We start from the raw sequence: 18,254 nt of genomic DNA, 5'->3' as shown, positions 1-18,254 counted from the left end.
CTAAAAGAGAAAGATGATTTGCTGATAGTGCTCAAGATTAGTGCTCCAAAACTAGCCGCACCACCAGGCTAGCTATTCCCAGTATAGCTACAACATTGGCATCTACCCGACAATGTGGAAAATTGCCCAGGTATGTTTCAGCCCATATGGTGCAGAACAAATTGGAACCTGGCCAATTACCACCCCATCAGTCTACTCCAATAATCAGCAAAGTGACGAAAGCTGTCAGTGACAGTGTTATCAAATGGCGCATACTCATCGATAACCTGTACACCAACGCTCAACTTAGGTTTGCCAGAGCTACTACCCTCCCAAACTTCACAACAGTCTTGGTCCAAACATGGACAAAAGAGCTGAATTCCAAAGGTGAGGTGAGAGTGACAGTCCTTGATATCAAGGCAACCTTTGTCCGAGTGTGGCATCAAGGAACCCTCGCAAAACTGGAGTCAATGGGAATCAGGGGAAAAACTCTCTACTGCCTGGAGACACACCTAGCATAAAGGAAGATAGTTGTGGTTGTTGCAGGTCAATCATCTCAGCCCCAGGACATCACTGCAGGAGTTCCTCAGAGCAATGTCCTAGGCCCAACCATCTTCAGCTGCTTCACCAATGACCATCCCTCCATCATAAGGTCAGAATGGGGATGTCACCTGATGATTGCACAGTGTTCAGTTCAATTTTCAGCTTCCCAGATACTGAAGCAATCCATGCTGGCAGGTAATAAGACCTGGTCAGCATACAGACTTGGGCTAAATGGAAAACAACTTTTGTGTACACAAGTGCCAGGCAATGACCATCTCCAACAAGAGAGAATCTGCCAATCTTCACTTGACATTCAATGGCATTACCATTGCTGAATCCCCACTATCAACATCCTGGTGGTTCACCATTAATCATAAATTTAGCTGGATGAGCCATGTAGGTGATATGGGGGGGAATTTTTAGCTCGTCGAGTGGGCGCGTGCCTGATCCGACCAAGCATAAAATTATGCACTATGACGTCGGGCGAACGTCCCGAAAACATTGTGCATTCATGCTATATTTTGGTTGGTGGGTGCGCACCAGAGTCAGCAGGAAGCCTGCCGACAATTAAAAGGCCTATTAAGGCCATTAAAAAGGTAATTGAAATTAATTTTTCGCGGTTGGTGGGCAGGCGAAAAGGCCAAGTGGCCTTTGCATTTTTTAGGAAACCTCATCCATGGGTGGGATGAGGTTTCCAACAGCAAATAAAAGTAAAATGAAAATGTTTAAATTTTATCTATAACATGTCCCTGACAGAGTCAGATGACTTTTATAACATGAGTTTTACAACATTTCAGAAATCTTTATTTTTTTATTTTGAAAAATATTCATCTCCCTAGTGGCAGCTCTGTGCCTCAGAGGGCTTTCGCCAGCGCACACCTGCAAAGTTCACATTTGCCCTCCATCCCTCACCCCTCCCCCCCCCAACCACACACACAGGCAGCATTGAGCACTGCCGCTTGCGTTTGACGCTGGACGGCAGTATGAAATCGCGGCCCGGCCCCGACCACCCCTGCCCGCCCCCACCGAGCCAGCCCGACGAGGGAAAAATCCTCCCCATGGTTACAAAGGCATGCCGGATGCTGGGTATTCTGCGGCAACTCACTCACCTTTTGCCTCCCCAGTGCATCTGCCATCTAAAAAGCGCAAGTCAGGAATGGGATGGAATACTCTCCACTTGCCTGGATGAGTGCAGCTCCAACAACAGTCAAGAAACTCAACACCATCCAATACACACCCACTTGATCGGCACCCATCCACCATTTAAAGCATTCACTCCCTTCACCTCTGGTGCACCTTGGGGGCAATGTGTACCATATACAGGATGCACTTTCTGTAACCCTCCAAGGCTCCTTCAGCAGCACCATCCAAACCCACAATCTCTACCATCTAGACAGACAAGGGCAGCAGATGAATGGGAAGACCATCACCTTCAAATTCCCCTCTAAGTGACTTGGAACTGTCACTGGGTCAAAATCTAGCAACTCATTCCCATACAGCACTGTGGGTGTGCCAGCAGCATATGGACTGCAAGGTTCAAGATGATGCTCACGACCACCTTCTCAAGGGCAATTAGAGATATTAGGGATAGGCAATAAATATTAGCGTTGCCAGTGAAACCCACATACCATCAGTGAATAAAAATTAGCAAGATTTGTAATGAGAAATTTTGAATATAAGTTTGTTTTTATTCTTTCGTGGGTTTTGGGCATTACTGGGAAGGTCAGCAGTTGTTGCCCAGCACTAACTGCCCTTGAATAGGTGGTGGTGAACCACCTTCTTGAACGACTGCAGCCCACCTGATGCAGATACACCCAGAGTGCTATTACAAAGGGAGTTCCAGGGTTTTGATCCAGTGACAGTGAAGGAGCGGAAATCTGGTTCCAAGTATGGATTGTGTGTGCCTTGAAGGAGAACTTGCAAGTGGTGGTGCTCCCATGTGTCTGCAGCCTTTGTCCTCTTAGGTAGTGGAGATCATGCTTTTGGAAGGGCTGGCTGAAGGAGCATTGGTGGGTTCCTGCACCTTGTATTTGTGTACAGCTGCTGCCTCTGTGTGTCTGTGGTGGAGGGAGTGAATGTTTAAGTTGGTGGATGGCGTGCTGATCAAGTGAGCTGTTTTGTGCTGATTGGTGTTAAGTTTCTTGAGTGTTGTTTGAGCTGCACTCATCCAGGCAAGTGGAGAATATTCCATCACACTCCTGACTTGTGCCTTGCGGACATGCTTTGGGAAGTCAGGAGGTGAGTTACTCGCCAGAGAATTCCAAGCCTCTGACCTGTCTTGTAGCCACAATATTTATGTGGTTAGTCCAGTTCAGTTTCTGGTCAATGGTAACCCCCATAGGGGGTTGATAGGGGGGGATTCAGCAATGGTAATGCCATTGAATGACAAAAGGATGGTTAAATTCTCTTGTTGGAGATTGCCTGACACTTGTGTGGCATAACTGTTACAGAACATAGAATATTTACAATAAAATTAAAATTATTTGAAATAAACATATTTCTATATCAAAAAAGGTTCCCTCTTATAAAAGATAAAATATGAATTGTAAGCAACTTTGGCAATATCTTGGAGCCCTTTGGGATATTAGACTTCAGTCTTGGAGAGTGTCAATGGTGTTTGAGCTTACGAGCATGCGATTAGTTTCCATATCTCATTTAGGACTCACTCTGTTATTTGAAACAAAAACAGAAATACCTGGAAAAACTAACCAGGTCTGACAGCATCTGTGGAGAGGAACACAGTTAAAGTTTTGAATGTGTATGACTCTTCATGAGAACTAAATGAAGAGTCATACGGACTCGAAACGTTAACTGTATTCCACTCCACAGATGCTGTCAGACCTGCTGAGTTTTTCCAGCTATTTTTGTTTTTGTTTCAGATTTCCAGCATCCGCAGTATTTTGATTTTACCACTCTGTTATTTCTCTGGCTCACTTCTAATGCCCTTGGACTAGCAGAATGCAATCCCTTATGAAATGATTAAGAGAAGTTCTGGCAGATTTCCTGGAAAGGAATTATCATTTCAAGTGAAATATTTGATGAGTTAAGCTATCTATTGAAAAGAGATGATCAGTGAAAAATCTTCTGCCCAGATATCGTGTGCATTTTTTTCGTTTTCCCTACAGGAGGCTGCCTGGTGTGTGACTGATGAATGTATCCAGATCCTAGGAGGCATGGGATATATGCAGGTACTGTAAGTGAATACAATGCTTCTGGATACTGTATGGTCTATATGTACATACTGTAAGACGCAAGAATTTTCTACTTTTGTGAAGAAACTGTAGTAGTTTTATGAAGCTACTGTAGGAGCTGTATGGGAGGTAACAATTACCTTAGTTGCAGAATTAGCAATATTGTGAATACTTGTTCTTGTTTTTCTGTATCTAAATATCTAAAAGCTGTAATCTATAGATGCAAGTAGTACGCATGTGTAAGTTTTGCACCTAGTATGTCAAGTATGTTATGTACTTATTTTTACTTCTTTGCAATCCCATAGGAAACAGGTATAGAAAGAGTGATGAGAGATCTGCGCATCTTCCGTATTTTTGAGGGCACCAATGACATTCTCCGATTGTTTATTGCACTAACTGGTATTCAAGTAAGTTGTGACTGCTTACATATTATGGTAATATCATGACAAGGAATATATCAACCTATCCGTACAAACTAATGTATTATATCTTTCTGTACCATAGATTATTAATAGTAGAGTGCAATTTAGTTCACCTATCCATTTAGTGTCGTACATCACACGCGGATCTCTTGTTCACTGCCCCTCCTGACTAAGTTTTTCTCAGCGCTACTTTGTATCAAGCCACTGCAAGGTGTGCAGGAGCAGCTTGACTTATATTTGCCATGATTTTCATTCCTAAACACATTCCCTTTTCTTGGCATCTGTTGGCAAAACTAAGGGCAGGATTTTCCCCCATCAAGGACCAAGTTGACTGGTGGGTGCGCACAGGCGTGCCTCCGATCGGCGCCCCTGATCGGGGGCGCGGCGCCATTTTATGTGGGTGGGCCAATTAAGGCCCGCCCAGCGTGATGTCTGCTAGGAAGCGCTATGCGCTCCCTGTGCGGGCAGAGGGAGGGAATCTCTAAACCCAGGAGTGCACTCTTTCACATATGCGCATGAAAGAGCGCACTCATCTCCCTGAGGCTCTGTGCTGCCTCAGGGAGATCGGCTGATCTGTCACAAATATTAAAAATAGAGAAAAAAAAATTCCTGATGTGTCCCCTCATGTGATACTGTCACATGAGTTGGGACATGTCCATAATTTTTTAAAAAACTTTAATAAACCTACATGGATGAGGTTTCATGCTTTTCCTAATTCCCGCCAGGGCTCCTGGTCTGCCCACCAACCTTAAGGTTGGACAGGCAGGTCCATTAATTAGCTAAATAACTCTGTCGGGAGTTCCGCCCAACGTCACTGTGCATCATTTTATGTGTCAGCGAGCGGGCTACGCCCCCCTGCTCGCCGATGGGAAAATCCTACCCTAAGACCAGGAACTTGTCATATAATGGATTATTACAGATATAAACTTGATTCTCCTACTGCATCATATATTTATTACTGGACCAATGTTATTATGTTCCCCTTGAGGTGGGTGTTGCCATTAATGTTCCTTTTTATTGTGCCTATTCAAAGAATATCTTTTCAGTGTAGTTTAGAGTTTATTTTTCTATATTATGATTTATGGGCTAGATATCTTCCTATTCAGAATTAGTGAAGGAAAACCTAGTGGATATCTGAGCAATCTTTTCTGATGAAAGATGCAATGGCAAAATGTACTGATGCTCTGTGCCATGAATATGGGGTCAATTCCCCACGATATCCCACAAGGTGAGCCATTGGGAGGAGTGTGGAGTACCTTGCATGGCAAAAATTGAGTTAAGAACATAAGAAATAGGAACAGGAGTAGGCCATTTGGCTGTTTAAGTCTGCCCGGCCATTCAATAAGATCATGGTTGATCTGCCCCAAGCCTCAACTCCTCTTTTGTGCCAGCTCCTCATAGCCCCCAAGTCCCCGATATTTCAAAAATCTACCTACCTTCTCTTTAAACATTTTCAGTAATCTAGCCTCCACAACTCTGTGTGTTAAATCAGTTCTGCCAATGAATGAACATGTAATAAGCCCTTGATTTCAAAATGTGCTGTCAGGTACAAAAGGCAGGAAAACTGCTTGCAAAAGACACTAAAACCTCATTGCACTTCCTGGTGAGTGAGAATTAGGCAGCAAGACGCCAGTGCTGAAACTTTTTCGCTTCTTAAAGGCCTTTTACAAAGCAATACTGTATTGACAAAAATCTGGGGGTTAGCTCAATTATCCATATTATCAACCAAGGTGTATGGAAATCCGGAAGAGTGGATCTGAAGAAGATGGAAAAGAAAGTTGATCTTCATTTTTTATAAAATGCAACTAATTTCAGCTTTCTCTGTTTCAAGATGTATTTTGAACTCTCTTCCTGAAAAAGTGGTGGAAGCAGAGTCTTTGAGTATTTTTAAGGCAGAGTTGGAGAGATTCTTGGTAAGCAAGGGGGTGAAAGATTATGGGGACAAGCGGGATGCAGATTTCAAGTTACTATCAGCCATGATCTTATGAAATGGTGGAGCAGGCTTGAGGGGCTGAATGGCCTACTCTTGCTCCTTGTTCATAGGTTCATATTCTTATTTGAAAGAGTAAGCAGGCAGTGCGTGCAGTATGTTGGTGAACTGTATCAGTCAATTCTCACTGAAATGTTCTCTCTGATTTTTCTAAATGTTTCTAAATGCTGATGTAACAGAAATCTGGAGATTACTTTAAAAAACTGCAAATGATCATGAAGAATCCATTGAGTAATCCTGGAACACTAATGGAGCAAGTCTTCAAAAGAGCTAAGCGGTATTGTGAGTTCTGTTGGAGTAACCCAATAATTAAGAGAGCTTAGATCCCCAATTGGGAAATCCAAATCTTTGACTTTGCTGGTATTTCAATTTAATTGTCCCAAAAATATAATATTTCTTGATGTTTTTCTGAGTTTTTTGTGGAGGATGGAACTAACTCATAGAGTCACAGAGTTATACAGAAACAAGCCCTTTGGCCATTGTGTCCATGCCGTCCATCAAGCACCTATCATTTCTAATCCCATTTTCCAGCACTTATAGAGTAAGTGTGGACCCTTATGTGTACAGACCTTGAATGCTTCTTCTTGGTAGGTGGAATAGGAGATGGCCCATGTAGATATCTTGAAGCAATCTTGAAGTAGATTTTAACTTTTCCCACTGGGTGATAAACTTACATTATGAATTGACCATCTATTATTTGTGCCGTTAGATTTGCTTGTAGTTGACTCCTTTGGGAAGGAAAATTTGGTGGGGTGTATTTTGGGTGTCTAATCCAATACGGCCAATTTTCCACACAATGGTGAAAGTAAAAATCTACCCTGTGATGTCCTGTCTTTTATTGGTGACAAATATATGAATAGCTAACATGGAGGAAAAACACATTTGGGGCTGCACAAATGATCAATGCATTCCTGGTTTCAGGTCCTCTACATATATGCCTTTTTCATATAAAACTTAGCTTTTCACCTCAACAATTAACTCTTTAAAACCCAACTCTGTACAAAACATGAATGCTGCCTATCTGAGGACTTATTCCTGGACCTTCACCTTGACAAATATTAGAGCAAACTAGAGGCCTCTTTCACCTCTAGCTTCCAATCTCTCTGTAAGATCTATCTCTCTCTCTCTTGCCGTCTTCCTTCTCTCTATTTGTCAATAGTCCTTGCTCACTGCTTTTCCAACAACCCTCTCTTGTTTCTTCCAAACAGCAGATATTCAATCCTTCATACTCTTCATCCTCCAGCGCCCTCTGCTGCAAAAATGTTTCCCTTTTATTTTTGTTGAAATTGACACATTGTACACATTTCCACAGTACCTCCAAATGTTGATACTGCTTACCTTCCTTAGTCTTTCATACCTCCTGCAGACTCAAGTGTCATATGCTGGAGGATTCAGCAATGGTAATGCCATTGAGAGGGAGGTCTTGTGGCTCAGTAGGCAGTGCCCCTGCCATTGAGCCAGAAGCTTTGGGTTCAAGACCTAGTTCAGGACTTGTTGGCCATGGAAGGGACATTCAAGACATGGCCAAACAGGTTGATAATCAATCTGCTAACCCTTCCAACAAGCCCACGGCAGGTAGTAAGAGTAGGAGGAATTCCTTGCTTGATACAGAGTGGTGTCTCTCAAGCTATAATCACTTAGCTCTCTAACCAACTAAGATGCCTATGGTCTCCTGTGGAGTATGGCTAATTATGGATGGGGGCAGAGGGGGTTGTTACATTCTCTGTTGTTGGAGATGGCTATTGCCTGGAACTTGTGTGGCAAAAACGATACTTGCCATTTAAACTTCATCCACTCACAACTTCCTGAACTTTGGTGACATAATCCAAAGTGAAGGTTGTCTCTTCACCTTGGTTTTTAGTTTAAAGCGAAGGACAGGAAACACCAGGCAAAAAAGAGCAATTCATTTCACACAAATTGACATGTATTAATGTCAGTGACTACTCATATAGTTTCACAAAAGAACACATTCACATTAATTACAGTTGAGCTCATATATGTGTTTGTATATATTTCTATTCCTACTAATATAAGAAATGTAAACTGCAATCATTCACTCACATCTGATATGGTATGGTAACCCTATGTCTCAGTGTCAGTTTTTGTATACAGTTACTCATTTTATTCACCAGGAGTCACCCTTTACTGGCTGCGTGATGTCTTGCAGCAAGGATATTTTGTATAATGCCCCTACAGCTTGTGAGATAGCTGTACCTACAGTGTCCATATGATATCCCTGTCAATAAATGAATTTTGTGGGGACAGATTTGTCAACTAACCTTTTTAAAAATTCCAAGCAGTTTTTAACTGATCCAGCAGCAAAGGATCAATTAATCATCTAAGTGATTATTACAATGTGACTATTTTTGGCAAATCTTCCTGATCTATTTAATAAACTTGTTGCTTCAGTTTATCAGTCGGAAGAGCCACTCTGGTTTACAACGTAATCACAGTTCTAGAAACTTGGTGTTAACCAGATGACAAGTAGCAGCTGTTTGCCATTGGGCTTCTTGGCTTCCTGTGCTTGTGAGGGAATTCAAGATTCATAATCAAATCTTCCATCAAGTTGAAACTTACTGGCAAAAGAATCAAGTGTTGGCACATTAATAATAATTGAGCATTTTAAGCTCTACTTGTGGACCTCATTGAGAGGAAACAACTTATGATAGAAATGGAGGATGGGAGAAAGGCAAGTGGATTTCAGCTGTGGTTTGTAATGACTGCTATCAGATTTTTCCTCTCATTTGTTGGCGCAACTGTAGTCGTAGGGTCTGGTACATAGAGGGTTAATCGGGACTGAGTATGGTACTGCCCACTCAGTGATGTAAAAAGGCACATGACCCAGATCCAGGGTCAGTCTGGAGATGGACAGAGTTGGGTCATTTGTTGGTGCAACTACCTTGTAAAAGAACCAGAATGATTTTGCCAACAGAAAACAGAAATTCCTAATAGTCAAGTGTTACATTCCAGATGCAGTTCTTTTGTATGCTGAATTTTGCAATAATTATTCACAGGTTAATTTTTCTTGCTAGTGACAATAGAGTAAAGAGGTGAAAAATGTGGATCATTATGTCATTTGCAGCATGCGGAAGTTATCTTTTTTTCCTTCTTATTTCTTTGTTTTAATCACTTCCTTGTATTCCACAGAAAACTGGGCATGTCCAGTGGTCTATCACTAAGGAATGTAATACATCCTGATCTGACGGCGAGTGGGGATTTGGTAATAATTTCTAATAATAGTGAATATAATGTTACTTCAAGGGTCTGTCAGGGCTGTATTTCTTAAAGGCAGACCAATTCTTGGAGCAGCGTGCACTGAAATTCTAGCTTGGTAGCCATTGGGGTCGTTCTTTGTGTGACAGGCCCTCCTGATACATTGATTCTCTGAACACTGTTATTGAGAAATTCCTCATCACTGCTCCCATCTTAATACCATTACTTAGCAGAAAGTGTGGCAGAAATTGAGGGGGACCAAATTTGAGAAAATGTTTGGTCTATTTTCTTCACATCTTTGTTTTGGTAGTACAGAGTTTGAGTATGGCTGAAAAAAGAGACATGTCTAAGCTTTTCATCTTGCACTCTTGCGAGTGTCCTGATGAGTGCAAGATGAAAAGCTTAGAGATGTCTCTTTTTCAGCAATAAATTTATTATACTGCATCATACAAATTTTTTTAAATGCAAAGTGGATGGGAAGATAATATTCTAATTTTGTTTTTAAATCAGAGAATTCTATAAAGTTAGCATTCTGGTTTAAAAAATGTTCTCACCTCTAAAATATGAAAGCCTCTCCGCTCCCCTACCTCTTTCTCCATCTTTAAGATGCTTCTTAAAACCTACCTCTGGTCACCTGTCCTCATATCTTCTTATATAGTTTGGTTCAAATTCAGTTTAACAATACTCCTGTGATGCTCCTTGCAATGTTTTACTATATTAAAGGTGCTACACAAATGCAGTTCATCGCTGTTGTTGATACATCCAGTGTAGAAACAGCTAAAGATCCTCAGTTTAGTCCTCAGCAGGACTGTGGTTAAATTCTGACACAAACTGGCATTTCTGTTTCTTCGGGAAAACAGCAGATTTCTTGTTAAAGTTTCTCAGCTCATTGATTGCAGATGAAGCCTCTCTCACTCTGTTGAAGCATATCCATTGTACAGTGAACAAAATCCAGCTTGGCCTCAGATGAAACACATAGATGTCAGAACCACACTGACCTGCTACCAGAGTGATTTTTAATGGCACAGGCTGCCTTCATTTTGAAAAGTAACCCTTCTATTTTCTACATTAAAATTCCACAGATGACAAGCACCCTGGCTGATCTGTTGATCAAAGACCCTTGCTTAAGTCTTTCAGCCACTTGACTCCAGACCTTCATTTTTAGTTTTATTAGGGAAAAATATCGCTAAGTTTAATTTGTTCAAAAATAGTCACTTGGCATATATAGGATAGGTTTTTGATCAGAGTTGCTTAGAGAGTTATTTTTAGGCAGGCAAGACATAAGCAAATTGATGCCTGCTTTACTTTAACACAGGCAAGAATTTGATACAGGTACTTAACATGTGATTGCAGATTGAAAATCTAGGTTTATGCATTTGAAGTCATTAGAGTCATAAAAAGCATATAACAGAGGCATTTTATGGCTTCAAGCAATTCTGTTTCTATAAGAAGTGCAAACTATGTTTTACCTTGAGTTCTTGATCCTGGTTTTGGCTCTGTCTGGTGTGATTGCTGCGTTTCCCAGTACTAAGTTCTCCTTCCTTGTTGAGCACCTCCCTTTAAACAAATTTCAAGCTAACAATGGCCTTTATGTTTCACAGGTGGTGAAAGCTGTTGACCACTTCGGAACATCTATTGAAGAGCTGCTATTGAAATACAGAAAGGAAATAATAGGTATGTGTATTCCTGCTCATGTGATGCAAAAATAAGTAACATGTAAGGGAGCATCTGATGGAATACAAGGTGTCTATCTGTGTGAGATGCATCATTGGCTTTGTCATTGCAGAAAGCACTTTGCAGATGTGTTAACACATTGTGAGTTATTCATTGTTGAAGCTGCACTGTCTGACGCTTCTGGTTGATAGCAGGTTCCCCTTGGCGGTAGAAATCCTGCAGCATTTATAACTCCTTCTCTACTCTTACTATATCCCATAAAAGATAAGCCAACTTTACATCCCGCCTCAGATGCGGGCAGGCTTGCTGTGTATTTTGTTTCTATTTTGTTACATCTTCATGCCTTTTAGGGGGAGGAGATGGCTGCCCTAGTGCACAAAAATATAATCTTTCAAGTATCAGGTTTTTAAACAAACGAGAAACAACATAATCAGTTATAACTGCCTCTTAAAGGTCTTAGTCTCTCTTGGATCAATATACACCTGCAGAGTTGAAACCATTAGAGCTGTTGAAACCCAGCCAAGCATTTATAATGGCTAAAAACAATTAAAGCAATTAAAGCTAAAAGCAGCTGTGAAGAAGAGGCATACAGACTCAAAATGTTAACTCTGTCTTTCTCCCCACAGATGCTGTTAGACCTGCTGAATTTTTCCACCATTTTCTGTTTTTGATTCATAATGGCTACAGCTGTCATGACAAAAGCTTCTAGTACATTGTCTGAAACTGACAGCACAGAATGGTGTCCAATTTCCATTTCAAAGCAGAGTGCCTCTTAATCAATGGAGGGAAGCAGGGGCAGAACTTTTTTTCAACTTTCAAAAACAGTTTTTTTAACATTCAGAGCTGTCAGTCAATCAAAAACACAGCACAAAACATGACAGCAGAGGCTGACAGGACATTTCTTCTATCTTAGACTTTTTAATGCAAAATTCACCTGACAATTGGAAAAGTACTGTAATGCATGACAACATTTACACAATGCTGGCCAATAAAAGCGTCAACTTACCTTTGCAGGACAGACCCTTATGATGAATCGCTGCATTAAAAACACACTTACACTACAGTACAGTACCTAATCATAACATTTGAAGGTGTCAAAACATTTTACATCTACCTTTCAGAATGTTCCTGACTCCTCAGCAGCCTTTCCCCAGTGGTCACAAACTCTCCAAGGAGGTACCTTTTTTTAGGGTTCCAAAACCCACACCATTATGCAAAACTTGTGTGTGGGAGGAAATACAATTTTCCTGTGGCATTGTGGAATGTCACAATAAGGACACCAACCTCAGAAGAGGTGCGCGTGTGCTTTTCACTCAAGTCCTTCCTGACTTGCCTAAAGGCCACATGAAGATGGTGAATTGGTGAAAATGGTGAAATGGGAAGGAAAACTGTTTTGCCAGCAAAAGAAAAATGAAGCTCAACGTTTCTCAACCCAATTTGCATCTGCACCGGGAGATGAAAATCTGGCACCACATGTGCAATGGTGCCACAGCCACAATCCTCCCACCCTTGGCTTTTGTAAGGGGTGATTCACGTGACAAGCCCCCAACCCCTGGCCCTTTATGTATATAAAGCTGGCATTGAAAAATCAGAAATGACAATAATATCAGTTGGGTTGATGCTAATAAGCCATTACCTAAATGAAGACGTAATCAGAAAATTCACTGGTGTGCCATTGCACTTCAGAACTCTATAGAATGGCGAAGGGAATGTTCTTAAACTCCTGCTGTCTACCTCATTTTGAAATTGAAAGAGTAAAATGTGGAAAAGCTGGTTAAATAACCCTTTTCTTGTTTAATTATACATAATTTTCTTTGCTCTGCATAAGGCAACTGCAGCTCTTCACATCCTCCTGACCAACTGAAATAAGAATTTACGATATATGGAGTGTAAAGGTATTCTCACACTTCAGATGTCTATACTGTAGTGCAACAATATCCTGTTACAGTGCCCCTCCAGACTAAGGATTTTTAAGGGGGTTGACTTTATAGTGTTTATTTCATAATGATTATTTAGTTGTGTTTATGATCTTCGAGCAGTCCTATAAATGGTGTAGCTACAATGAGAAAAGTTCAGTGCTGGCCTGTCCTCTACCTAGGATATTACTCTGAGATGCGATCATTTCCATTTACCTTCTAGTAATACAAACTGATGTAGTTTGCTCTTAAGTGTAGAGAACACTCCTGTAGCTCAGGGATGTCCAAGCCTTTCATCTTTGTGGGCTACGCAGCCAGGACTCTTTGGTTGCTCTTATTAGTAAATTCACGTTAATTTGCATGTATCTCAAGTTGTGCCATTCTGATTTAGGATAAAGGTATATTCATCAGCGACACAATTGTGCTAAAAATAGATCTTTGCCAACCTCTGGGTTCCCAAAATTCAAACAGGACAAAGCAGCCAATAAGGGAAGTAAAAGTGTACAAAAGACAAAGAGTTGCTGGAGCTTCAGGGGCCAGGCCACCAGGTCTTGAGGATCGTATGATGTCAAGACATCAGGCTTGGACCTCCTACTCTGGGTGTCTACAACCAAGGGTCTGCACTAATCTCTTGCTGTTTTTCAGATCAGCAGTTTTTATTGAAGAAAGTTGCTGATGCAGCCATTGATATTTATGCCATGACTGTGGTCATCTCCAGGTAAACTTCCGAAATACAATTTGCTGCTGTTTCACGATAACATACTTAAATATACACCTCACTAGAACACTGTTTGTCACCACACTCCAGAAAGGGTCCATGTCACTCATTATAAGGCACTACCTCTCTGATGTAAGATACACTATTTTATTCTGTGTGTAACAGAGCTCTCTGCAAATATATATCCTGAGTCCCTCGACAGAAAGGCTGCAGTCAAACCTTTGCTGCATAGATTCTGTCTTTAGCTACTTGGATGGCTGGAAAAACTATACCATGGCATTCTGCAGCTCTGAATATTTTGACTGGCAGATATGGGATCCTAGTCACTGATAGCAGTCTCGAAATTGGTCCGTGCAGCATCTGTCTTTGGGGTGTTACTTGGACTACCAAGGATCCAATATGTTAAGCGAGAAATATGTGTAGAGTTCTGGCCATAAGTTTGCCATCTGCCACGTTGGTTAGGACTGCAAAATACGTGCCCTTTATCCACGCCTGAAGCAGGAGTTAGGCCCTTTGCATATGCAAATAAAATAACGACTTTTTGAGGCTCCCTTTCCAAGGTTGATTTGTCCAGAGGCAACTGTACCAGTGTCCACTGCACACAGGGAATTGAAACATTGGAATCACTTGCAGGGCATGACCAAGGCGGCAAGTAACTTAGCTGAACATGGAGCTGGGCGGAGCAACAGTAATTAAAGGGGCCAATCATGTCACTCCCCACCCCCTCAACATTAGGTGCTTGTCTTAATGCACCCCACACCTCCCCTGATTCCAGGCTCAATCCTTGAATTCCCTTTTCCCTCCCGATTCTGATCCTGACGCTCAAGCCCTGCGACTGCCTGTTTTGCAAACAGTCCAAAGTAGAATTTCACACCCTTTTGGAAGAACCAAAGAATACCTTCTGTTGCTTAGTTTGATTCTTGGATACACATGCTCTATTTCAATAGCAAAATTATAATACTCAATAATCCATTGTTCAGTTTGTTAGCAATATCATTGTTAACAACATACAGTGTAAAATGTATAGTAGAGCATATGTTACAGTGTATTATAATCTGTGGAACGTTTGTGCTGTGTTACATTGTAGATTAGAAACTCAAGTTATCCTCGATCCCAAGGGATTGCCTAAGAAGAGTGAGATTAGAAAGCCTACAATGAACACTATTTTATGGTAGACATACTACAGCTTATAGCTAATTAAAATTATACAGCATACAGACCATAATAAGGAGGTACAAAGGGTAGGATCCATGCTTCTGAACCAGAAGCTCCGAATTCGAAGCCCATGCAAGGACTCGATAGCCAAGGAAGGTGCGTTCATAATGCAGCCGATCAGGTTCCATATCAACTGGCAAATCCTTCCAATACATGCCAATGGCAAGCAGTAAGAACGGGGGAGATTCTTGGTCAGTCTTGCAGTGGAAAGAAAGTCAGAGTCTCTACTGTCACTATCCATAGCTCCACAACATGCAAGTGAAAGTGTGTGTTGCCACAGCATCTCTGACTCTTTCAGTGAACAATAATACACCATAATAATGTATCATCATTTTCAGAGTGGTGATAACTGTGCAATTTTCATTGAAATAATCCTGTTAAGGCATTGGTGATGTAAGCTGCCCACATTTAAGCCAGTTTATTGGGTTGATTTTTTAGAATTGCATTCATGTGCCTGCAGGGATTTGGGCACAAAGGTAAGTGGACTATGCAGACCATCTACCAGGTGCAGAGAACGGGCTTGTAGATCCTTGCCTTAAATTTAGAAAGCCGTATATCCTAGATTGCTGATGATACAAAGTGAGGTAGGACAGCATATAGTGTAGATGGGAGAAGAAAGCTGCAAAGGAAGATTGATAAAGTGAGTGGGCTAAACTGTGATAGGTAGGGCTTAATGTGGGAAGTGTGAGGTCATCCACTTTGGACCTAAGAAAGATCTATCAGTATACTTTCTAAATGGTGGGAAACATGGAACTGTGGATAAGCCAGGTGATTTGGGAGTCCATGTAGATAAATCACTAAAAACAAGAAGACAGGTATAAGAGGGAATTAAAAAGGCTTCTGGAATGTTAGCCTTTATCTCACTTGGACTGGAATACAAGGTGTTGGATGTTATGTTACAGTTATATAAAGGTCTAGTTAGACTTCATAGGGAGTTCCTCACCTCAGGAAGGATGTATTGGCCTTGAAATAAGTGTACTGCAGGTTCATCAGAATGACACCAATACATGCCAATGGCAGGCAGTAAAAACGGGGGAGACTTAGCAAGGGTTAACTTGCTCGGGTTAGCCCGTATTCCCTTGAATATAGAGGATCATGGCATGAAATCCAATTGAGGTGTTTTTGAGATGTCTAATGTAGGATAGCTAGAGACTTTTTTCCTCCAGTGGAACAGGTTTGAAAGGCTGTATGGCCTAATCCTGTTCCTATATTCCTAGTTAAGGATCTATGTGGGGAATTAAAATTCCTAAAATCCCCTATTATGACATCACCAGAATGACTGGAATGTTATCCTCTCAATAATCAATTTATTTTGGTAACATAATGAAACTTATTCACTCTTCTCTTATATTCTAGGGCATCTCGCGCTCTCAACAAAGGGATCCCATCAGCTCAACACGAGAAAATTCTCTGTGAAACCTGGTGCCTTGAGGTGTGAACCCTGTATCATTTTTCACTGATGGAAACTCAATTTTATCAAATGTTTGATGCTGTTTTTTTTTAAGCGGGGATTGCAGTTAAGGGAGAGAATTTTGCCTGGCCTGTAATCGGTCAGGAAGTGTGTGGAGTGATTGCTCCATGTGCCTGCCAATGTGGACAAGGGGCATGATCAATATTTGATTAAAACAGATTCTCTGCCACTTGTACTCATGCTGCTATTTGGCAGCTTATTGAACGGGTGGAGGCTAATATTGGGCATTGCTTTTACCATTTAAAGGGGAGGTACAAGCAACTTCAATTCTGTTGTGAACATTGAAAATGGCATGAGCAGCTGGTAATGTTAGGGCCCTCAGATTCTCAAATGTTGCATTGTAGAGGGGGGTTTTTGAGAGGAGGGAGATGCTCCTCCAAATGACGGTGGTGGGCCAGGGCAGGATGTGGAGCAGAAGGGTCTCTAGACAAATATCCCAGCAAGAGGTAGTTGAACAGGTCAATGTCAGGAATATTGTACCGTGAGGACTGACTGAAATAAAGGAAGAGGTTTCATGACCTGACCAGGACCTAAGATAAGAATGCTGAATCTCTAAGGCATCACTTAAAATGACCTGCAGATCAATTGAACTTTTAGGATTGCTGTTCCATTGGCAGTTAAAGTAACAATTGTGTTGAACTTCTACAATACTGACTGGGTTTTTGCAGTCCTTGTCAGGGTAAGGACCTTTCTCTGTACACACAGCCTCCTACAGGTGTCAGTCTTAGCTCAGAATCAGCACTCTTACTTCTAAATATATAAAAACAAAAAACTGGGGATGCTGGAAATCCAAAACAAAAACAGAATTACCTGGTAAACTCAGCAGGTCTGGCAGCGGAGAAGAAAAGAGTTGACATTTTGAGTCCTCATGACCCTTCATGTTATGTATCCTTGATTCTCAAGAACATCCTCACCTTTTTTCATGAACCAATCTGAGTGTCACATAATTTAAGGGATAAAAACAAAAAAACTGCGGATGGGTCAATCACTGCAAAGTACTACAGGAGTTCCCTGTTTATTGTAAGTAGATGGGTGTCTCTGCAAAAGGATGTGGATCCTGTTGAAGGGTCATGAGGACTTGAAATGTCAACTCTTTACTTCTCAACTCTTACTTCTAAGTCAGATGGATGTGGGTTCAAGCCTTTGTCCAGACATTTCAGTGCATAACCTGTGCTGATACTTCAGTACAACACTGAGTCAATGTTGCACTTTCAGTGCTGCCAGCTTTCACATGAAATAGTAAATGAAGGCCCAGTCTGTCCCCTCAGCTGAATGTAAAATATTCCAGGCATGTTTCAAAGAAGAGCAGCGGAGTTCTTGCGGCCAGCATTTATAATGCACCCAGCGTTTCTAAATTCGCCTCATTTGTGAGACCTTGGTTTGTGTGATTTGGCTGCTGCATTTCCCTATATTACAACATATATGCAAATAATTGAGAAAGGTCATGTGTGGGATAGGTAGGCCAGAGGCACACCTGATGTTGAGCCTTGGGCTCATTTAAATGAGATGGTGAGATGTAGATGCATGCTGGATATCCTCAGGCAGCTCACTGGGAAGGATAGCAAACCATCTGGAGATTGTGGAGGGAAAGTGATTGGTATGGAAAGCAATAATTTGGAGCATTGCTAAGTGACTGGGATAGAGGAGGACAATTGAAGGAGGGCCATCATTGGAAGGAGCTGATTGGGAGTTGACAACAATTTTTGGACGGTAAATAATTTTTTTAACCAACTAATGGTCTCAGTGGTCCCTTTACATACTGTTGGTTGAGGTGTATGTACAGCATTTTTCTGTGAATGTAGTTGACAGTTGTGGGCCCTGGATTCCTATTTTTCTGCATTTACTAATATGATGGGTGATACTAGCATGGGATATGTATGTGCACATAATCCCCCAGATTGGATCTTTTGGTGCCCATTTCC

The 18,254-nt window shown here is 41.4% G+C and overlaps 1 protein-coding gene across 1 annotated transcript in view; it reads left to right on the top strand.

The window, feature by feature from the left end:
• The window catches only part of LOC121287173 (very long-chain specific acyl-CoA dehydrogenase, mitochondrial-like), a 78,040-nt gene that overhangs the window by 55,435 nt on the left and 4,351 nt on the right, over nt 1–18,254 (top strand). Inside the window, exons 10-16 of the mRNA XM_041204794.1 lie at nt 3,648–3,710; nt 4,019–4,120; nt 6,305–6,402; nt 9,273–9,345; nt 10,940–11,012; nt 13,574–13,646; nt 16,218–16,293. Coding sequence (XP_041060728.1) covers nt 3,648–3,710; nt 4,019–4,120; nt 6,305–6,402; nt 9,273–9,345; nt 10,940–11,012; nt 13,574–13,646; nt 16,218–16,293 — 558 coding nt within the window. The remainder of the gene's footprint in view (nt 1–3,647; nt 3,711–4,018; nt 4,121–6,304; nt 6,403–9,272; nt 9,346–10,939; nt 11,013–13,573; nt 13,647–16,217; nt 16,294–18,254) is intronic.

Source organism: Carcharodon carcharias, chromosome 2 (genome assembly GCF_017639515.1).
Source record: "Carcharodon carcharias isolate sCarCar2 chromosome 2, sCarCar2.pri, whole genome shotgun sequence".
NCBI lineage: Eukaryota > Metazoa > Chordata > Chondrichthyes > Lamniformes > Lamnidae > Carcharodon > Carcharodon carcharias.
Note: the sequence above shows the minus strand (reverse complement) of the source record. Positions and strands in the feature narration are given on the sequence as shown.